The 8423-nt window shown below is 35.2% G+C and overlaps 1 protein-coding gene across 2 annotated transcripts; it reads left to right on the top strand.

Annotated features, from left to right (window-relative positions):
- The first annotated feature begins 353 nt into the window (after window positions 1-353).
- Window positions 354-8206, top strand: eef1akmt1 (EEF1A lysine methyltransferase 1). Of its 2 annotated transcripts, none has more exons than XM_042494901.2 (5): window positions 354-486; window positions 1571-1728; window positions 2525-2607; window positions 5060-5349; window positions 7640-8206. In XM_042494901.2, exons 2-5 carry the CDS (start codon window positions 1594-1596, stop codon window positions 7768-7770), a joined length of 639 nt encoding a protein of 212 aa, XP_042350835.1. In that variant the 5' UTR covers window positions 354-486; window positions 1571-1593; the 3' UTR covers window positions 7771-8206. The 2 variants fall into 2 exon arrangements, with proteins under 2 accessions (XP_042350835.1, XP_042350834.1); XM_042494900.2 differs by having other exon boundaries at window positions 1592-1728.
- The last annotated feature ends 217 nt before the right edge of the window (window positions 8207-8423 follow it).

Here is an 8423-nt window from a genome sequence, read left to right on the forward strand (position 1 = left end):
AGTTAAAAGTACAATTTTGCCTCTGAGATGTAGTGAAGTGAAAGTATAAAGTGGCATAAAATGAAATACTCCAGTAGAGTACATTTACCTCAAAGTACAGTACTTGAGTAAATACACTTAATTACATTCCACCACTGGTTGGCTATGTACCTAAAATAACCAAACCCCCTTTAATAATTCTTCAATTTAAGGCCAAAGTCAGCTTTAATCTCTATTAACGATCATATCTGAAGAGTTTTTCTTCGAAATAATAAATAAATATCTCATATGTTTGTCGGCTGGTTAATTTTGAGTTTGTGACAGAAAATGAGCAAAGTGGTGGCTCATTGTTACGTCATCAGACAGAAAGTCGAAGTGAACCAGTTTGTCCCTCGTCGGACGCCGTACTTATTTAAACTACGACATCATCGCGCGACTCCTCGCGTGGGAACACAACACAGCAGCAGCAGCGAGCAGCCGGTTAGCTAACCGGGAGTTTCTGATCAGGTATGTGCGGTTTTTGTGCCATATTTCAAAAGTACCCACATATTTGCTGAAAATCCACAAGCGGATACTTTGACAGTGAAGTTTTTGTTTGTAATTGGCGGTTTATTTACTGATAAACACGCGACGGTCGTTCATTCACCGAGCTAGCAACGATACATAAACACGCGCTCACCGCAAAAACAAGATAAACACAAACGTTTAACAGTTTATTTAAGTGCAACACATCAGCATCAAAATACACCGAAGAAACCATCAGTGAACGCAGTAAACAACCAACATTTGTTCAGGTGTTTGTGTTTGAAACTGTGAGTCCTTTTCTGAACCAAACTCAAACTCAAACTCTGTTTTTATGGTTTTATACTTACAGCATTTAAAACTTTAGGGGTTTATGTCGAATTTTAGTTAGTTTTCGTGAGCTTTAATTACATTAGCGCCTGTTTGTTTACCTGTAACACTTACATAAATCTGTTGTAAATTTTATTTATGTATTTGTATCTGTCTAAATGTCTGTTTAAATAGGTTTATTATTTACTTTCATACAATTTTATCATTCTCTCTATTCTCCCTCACTTTTTCTGATTTTTTTCAAATTCTCTCTCTCTCTCTCTCTATATATATATATATATATATATACACACACACACACACATATGTATGTATGTATACAAATATAGTATAGTAATGTAGGATGCTATAATGTTAAGGACTGTCAGTTATTTGAAAATCCAACGATAATTTCTGTTTTTACAATTTCCAACTGTACTCAAAGTCCCAAAAAAAAGGCTACATCATGACAACCTGTATCACTACTGCTGGCTCGCTAAATACTGGACCAATTTACAAATTTGAGTTCTCATGAGTCACTTGGACACAAAAATGTGGGAAAATAAGGTCCAGGTTGAAAAACACAAGTTTTCCTTTAAGCTGTTGAATTTGAATTAAATCTTTTGACTGCAGATATTTTGTTAAACTGTAATTCGGTGTGATTACAGCTTAACTTCAGCTTCAGCTGTTTATTTTGGGTTATTTATCTTCTAATTATTTGTCAGCGGTTAGAAATGTCATCACTAACAGTGTTTAGCAGTGTTTCTTCCTCCTCCGTCAGCCATGAGTGAAAGCGACGATGACGACGTCCCGACGCTGTCCGCTCACACTCTGGCCGCCCTGCAGGAGTTTTACAACGAGACCAGCAACACCACACCATCAGACCAGTTCACTGTGGGAGCAGTGGACGAGGACTGGGTGAGTTTACTGGTTTTAGTGACTAGAGACAGAAACACTGACTCTGGGATCTGTCCTTTGTTTTACTGGCTGACTTATAGATATAAAATATAGCTGTAATATAACGAAGTGGAAACTCTTCAGGTAATTTAAACAGCATCATCATGACAAAAAGTTTTTATTAGTTTCCATCAAATTTAAACTACAAATTACTACGCTACAAATGAGCCTTCAGCTCACAGAGAGCTGGTACTAAATGAGGTGACAAACAGGAATACTGTCGACATATGATGACTCTTACGTTGCGTCTAGAGTTTTGTGTTTTTGCTGGCATGTAAGGGATTTTTAAAAAATGTCACATTTCTTAAATGGAGTTTGGTGCAGGATGGGAAATAATCTGCGAAGAAATCTAGTAGTAATCTTGCAAATAGTGACTCTGAAAAAAACAAATTCAAATTTTTACAGTTTGACTAAAAACCCAAATTGTCTTTAGACATTAGAGTATTTTCAAACCCTGCAATCACCACACACACACACACACACTCATCTGCATACACATCTTTTTCTCTCTTCTTTTCACCTTTTATACTCATCAAATTGTACCTTTGTTTTATCCCCCTTTTTTTAAGTTTTTGTTTAATTCTTAATCTTCTACTCTGTCCTCACTTTTATTGTACGTGTTTGTGTCTGTTTATACGTAGCTGCACTTTGCTTCACTTTTTCTGTTATGACCACAATTCACAATAAAGAAAGTAAAAAAAATCAAATTCATAAAAGCTGTCAGTGTCACTGATGCTCCTGTTTGTGTTTCCTCCAGCGGATGAGTCAGTTCTGGTACACCGACGAGACGGCGGCTCAGTTAGCTGAGGAGGTCATTCGTGAAGCTGGAGAAGGAGGCAGGTAAAACCAAACACACACACACACACACACACACCTATATAAATCACAGTTGAACAGGTCATAGCTTGAATGTTACAAAATGACTTTCCTTCATATCAAAATTGGAGTTGGTCAAAATCTGGTAAAAGAAAAAATGGAATTTTAAGATACACAGACCTGCAGACCCCCTTGAGTGAAGTCATGAATCGCTCTACTCTGCCTCCTCTGACACTCTGGCCTGAACTACCTAAAACTAATCAACCATCGGTCACCAGTTGTAGCTGTTTGAATGCAGCCCGTGCAAAGCGCCCGACATCAGGCGTCACAGCGAGCTGGAGTCCAGCAGCAGCAGGTCTGACCTGTGATCCAGCAGCAGCAGGTCTGACCTGTGATCCAGCAGCAGCAGGTCTGACCTGTGATCCAGCAGCAGCAGAGAGTTTACTGTCTGTCTTCAGAGCTGCTCTCCTCCAGTTAGCAGACGGCTAAACTGTTCGCAGCATTTTCTGTCCATCTCCAAAACACTTTACCAATACTGACACGTATTTTTTTGTCAGACTTTATTTTAGATTCTTTTAGGGCTGCCGTCTGAAAGTCGGAGATTCAAATCAACAGTCAGAGAACTTTCAGTTGACTGAGGTTGCTTTAAGTCGAGTAGTCATTTTTTTGTTGCTTTTTTGCCAGTCAGTGTGTTGTTCTGGGACGTTTTGACCCCTGGTTTTCGGTGTAGAGTGCTCTTGATATTCAGGCTACTCTTTGGTCCAGGGAGGTGCAGAATAAATGTGTATGGTCATTATAACCTGCTAAAATAAAGTTCAGAGCGGCCTAAGAGTTTTGCACAGTACTGTATGTGTGTATATATAAAATCTAGGCTCTTTGAGTTGGCACCTTGTAATTTTTATTTTACTGTTTTTGGCACCTTGTTTTTTGTTATCTAACATTTTAATATTTGCAAATATTTTTTTAGTATTGGGACAAATAAAGAGCTCTCTTATCTGAACTTGACTCTTGTTGATGAGCCTGTGGTCGTTGGTTGGTTTGTTTTACAGTTTACGCAGATGTTTCCAATGCTGGAAAAGCAACTTTCCTTAATTACAACATGCTTAATATTTATTATGGCATTCTTGTCCACTGAACCCAAAATAAAACTGCCCGCCTAGCTTTGAGGTATCATTAGACAAAAAAAGAGGGAGACACTTTTTAAAACTTTTATTTTGTATAAAATTTTTAATTAAACAAACAGATCTGTCCGTTTCTTTGAAGTATCAATCCCATCTGATCCGGTCTGTTCAGCTCTGTCGATCTGATCAGACCATCGGTGGAAGAAGTATTCAGATACTTAAGTAAAAGTACGAAACAACACTAAGAAAATACCAGTAGAAGTCCTGCATTTCGAAAGTATTATCAGCAAGTATTCATTGTGCAGCGAAATGTTTCTCAGTGTTTTATGATCCTCATTTGAAACATTTGAAACCTGGATCAACACGGGTGTTCGTGTGTTGCTCTCCGACACCTTTAAAGTATTTAAATCTTTAAAAATTGGTTCGATTTAATTTGAAAACACGAGAAAAAAAGGGCACTGAGCAACTGTTCTGCAGATTGCTGTAGATTTGGAAAATAACTTTTAAAAACGCTACGAGAAAATGTTCCAAAATATATATTTATAATTATCATAATTGTAAATGTTAAATCATTTTACAGAATTAATTTTAAGCACTTTTTGTGGTCTTTCTTTGTAATTATGGTAATTTTCTTGTACTTTTACAGTGTTTTTGATAATTTTTGGATCATTTCTTCAGAAGTTGCTCATTGCCTTGTACTCGTGTTTTTGAAAGACATCAAGCCAATTTACTTCGATCTGAAAGGGTTAATGTGTATGTTGCATTTAACTGCCGTAGATGTTTAGGATCTTACTCATTTTAACTCTTTTTTGTAATCTACAGCAGCGTCATGTTCTATAAGATCATTATTTGTTTGAAGTGAGGTTTTCCTTTGAGTACTATGTTTCTAAAACCTCTCACAGTGTCAGAAAAACGGTTTCCAGCTTTGTGACAAAGTATTTTCCAGCAGATACAGGAGGGTTTTTAAGAGTTTATTTAGTCTAAGAAGTAGCAGAACTTTGTCAATACACAAAGAAACACTTTATCACAAACATTCAACATTAACATATTTGGAGATACATGGTTATCACTGGACATTCAGGGGACGGAAATTGAAAATTAACGAGCTGTTAGTGAAGTAAAAAGTGCAGTATTTAGCTCTGACATGTAGTGGAGTAGAAGTATAAAGTAGCATAAAATACTTGAAGTACAAGAACTTTAAATTTGTAATTAAGTACAGTTCTGAGTAAATTTACTTAGTTACATTCCATCATCTTCTCCAATTATTCAACATTAAAGCTGAAAAACAACAAAGCACAGATTTAAGCATCTCCTCAAACACCTTAAAGTGTCCTAATGTGACCTCTGACCTGCAGGATAGCGTGTGTGTCGGCGCCCAGCGTGTACCAGAAGCTGAAGCAGGGAGTGGTGTCCGGCTCGGATCGGGTGTCTGCCGTCGTGTTGGAGTACGACCGCCGCTTCGCCACCTATGGCGAGGACTTCATCTTCTATGACTACAACGAGCCGCTGTCTCTCCCGGCCAACGTGGCGCCTCAGAGCTTCGACATCGTCCTCGCCGACCCGCCGTACCTGTCCGAGGAGTGTCTGAGCAAAGTGGCCAAAACCGTCAAGTTCCTGAGCAAAGGCAAAGTGCTGCTGTGCACAGGTGAGAGGACAAATATGTGTAATATTTATCAAATATTTGACTAGAATTGGAATATTAATGTTGTTATAGTTAAAGTCACAGATTAGCTTTTTGTTTTCTTCAAGATGGATCTCAAACGTTTTAAAAATGCAAAGTCAGATATCTGCTGCAGTGAGAGACTTTTCTTAACATCTGGATTTAAGAAAAAACAAAAAATTCTTTCCTGATACACGATAATGATGATTTTTTAAAAGTTTAACACCTATAATTTATCTAACAGAAAAATAAACTTTGTGATACAAATGTTGGAATGTATACTTTTTAAAAATTTTCAAATTACATACTATGACGTTTTTATGGCGTGCTATGCTATGACTCATGATTTTGTTATGAGCTTCTATACTCGTACTATGATTTCTTACTGATACTTTACGGTGACTCATTATGAATTTTTCTGACAAACTAAACTAATTTTTAAAAATTTTTAAGGTACTATACTGTGACTTAAATTATTTTTATGACATAGCAAACATGACCTTTTTAAATATACTAAACGGTGGCCTTAATTTTTATAATACACTAGACTGACTTATTGCGTATTGTACTTGGATTTTTGTATGGCATATTATACTATGCATTATTTATAAAAGTTTTTATGCAGTACTAGACTATGGCATACTAAACAGTGACTTTAGTGGTTTTTATGGCGTACTGAACTGTGACTTCATCATGAATTACTCTGACATAAAAGGCTATGACATGAAAATTTAGGATATACTCTGTACTGTGACGTAAATGTTTTTTTATGGCTACTTAACTGTTATTTATGATTTTTATTTTACATACTCGACTGTTGCATACTATACTGTGACTTTTTCAATTATTGTTTATGACATACTTTACTCAGTAATTTCCTGTGACTTTTTTGACTTTATACTATGACTTAAATTAATTTTACTATATACTATATACATACTATACTTTAAATGTTTGCGACAAAGTATACAATGACTTTTCTCTAATTTATGGCATCCTAATAACATACCATTTTATGAAATATTTAGGCATACTTTACTGTGACTTTTGAATGTTTTTTTAAAATGGCGTACTACAAATGATTTTTTAATTATATGGCTATTTTTTATTACATTTTTATGTCACTATACTGTGACATCAGTGACTTTTTAATGGCCTTCTATAATATGACTCCTTTTTTGTATGTCCCATTAGACTTTTATTGTTTATTTGAAATACGATTATGGTTTTGATTTTTTAAAATTTGAACAACATACCGTGTGACATTTTTAGAATGATTTGAATTGAACACTACACAATAAGTTTTCAGTTGTATTTTGAATGACATACACACTTTGATTTTGTTAAATGACACACATCTCAAACTTTTTAATTAATTTTATGTTTCTCTTTTGAAAGATACGTCACCTTTTTATAATTTTCTGAAGGCACTACTATGACATTTTGGTGATGTTTGAACGTCATACTCTACTATAATATTTTTATGACCTACCGCACAATGGATTTTGAGATTTTTACGGCATACTGTGACTTTAATGTTTGTTTTTTTTTTATCATACTCTACCATGGTTATTTTTTATTATTTTTTTAATGACATACTATCATTACACTTTTGATAATGTTTTCATGGCATACTATACGAGTATTTCTTTATGATATGCTATACTATGACTTTTTTAATCATGTTTTATGGTATACTTAACAGTGGCCTTTCATGAATTTTTATTACACACTGGCACATTGCTTTTTTTGACATACTATACTGTGACTTGAATGATTTTCTGCGACTGGTATACCATTGATTTTCTGAACAACATGCAATATACTATATTCTTATGCTATTTTGTACATGGCACACTAGCTTTGACTTTTTTTTAACAACATACTAAACAATGACTGTTAAATTATTTTTGTATGACATACTCTGCTATAATATTTTATTCTTTTATGACATACTATACTATGACATTTTTCTCAGTTTTATGGCATATTTTACTGTGATTTTTTGTGGCAGGCTATACTATGATTTTGAAAGGATTTTTTAAGACATACTTTACTTTGACTTTTACAATTTTTATGGAATAAAACAGGTTATGGCACTCCACTATGAAAAGTACAATATTTACCTTCAAAATGTAGTGGAGTAGAACAAGAAAGAAAAGTAAAACTACCTTAAGCTGTATTTAGTTGCATGCCACTTCCACACATCAGACCACAATTTTAGTAGAAAAGTGATTTTTTGTGATTTCTGTGTCTGTTTTCTTCTGTTCTACAGGAGCCATCATGAGGAATTTCGCCAAAGACCTCCTGGATGTAACTATGTGCAGCTTCCTGCCAAAACATAAGAAAAACTTGTCCAACGAGTTCCGCTGTTTTGTCAACTATCCGTCACGTCTGCAGTGCTGAAACTCTCAAATGACTCTTTGACTGTTCAGAGCAGAAATAACCTAACTGGGGGAGCGCATTAAAGACATTTCCATCGCAGTGCTTTTAGAACTGTGGTTCTAAACTGTTGGTTAACAGTCTAAAGTGAATTTGGGCTTGTAAAAAAGAGTCTCATGACTCAGAGATGGCTTGCTGATAGTTTTCTGGGAAAACAGTTTTTTTTCAATCAGGGGAAAATTTATTTATCGACCTAACTTGAGTTAGTAGTTTCAGTCATTAATCAGGCAGAAAATTCTAGATATATAGTGATTCAGGTTTTGATTTTGCAACTTTTCTATTTTGTGTGTTTATACATCAATTTATTTGGGTGTCTGACTGTTGAACAGCAGGAGGCCCTGTTTCAAATTAGACATTTATTAATTGTTTTAAATTAGTCAATTAAAGGGGAATACTGAGACATGGCTCTGGCTATTACTAATGTCCATACGTCCATGCATTTAAAAACATTTACTGCTGACGTTTACTGTACCTAAGAAACTGTAAGAAACTCACAAACTACTTTGTCTTCATGAATAGCATAGACATGCCATACTATGGTATATTATTCAAAACGGCACCAAAAACTTGCACCACAGCACAGGATCCAAACTCGCATCAAAAAAACATAAAGATGC

Source organism: Plectropomus leopardus, chromosome 10 (assembly GCF_026936395.1).
Source record: "Plectropomus leopardus strain MGB_pleo_1.0 chromosome 10, ASM2693639v1, whole genome shotgun sequence".
NCBI classification, from domain to species: domain Eukaryota; kingdom Metazoa; phylum Chordata; class Actinopteri; order Perciformes; family Serranidae; genus Plectropomus; species Plectropomus leopardus.

Coding starts and splice junctions, on each gene's coding strand:
- eef1akmt1 (XM_042494901.2), top strand. CDS start 1,594: ATGAGTGAAAGCGACGATGACGACGTCCCGACGCTGTCCGCTCACACT. Junction 2,608..5,059: donor GAAGCTGGAGAAGGAGGCAG/GTAAAACCAAAC, acceptor TCTGACCTGCAG/GATAGCGTGTGTGTCGGCGC. Junction 5,350..7,639: donor CAAAGTGCTGCTGTGCACAG/GTGAGAGGACAA, acceptor TCTGTTCTACAG/GAGCCATCATGAGGAATTTC.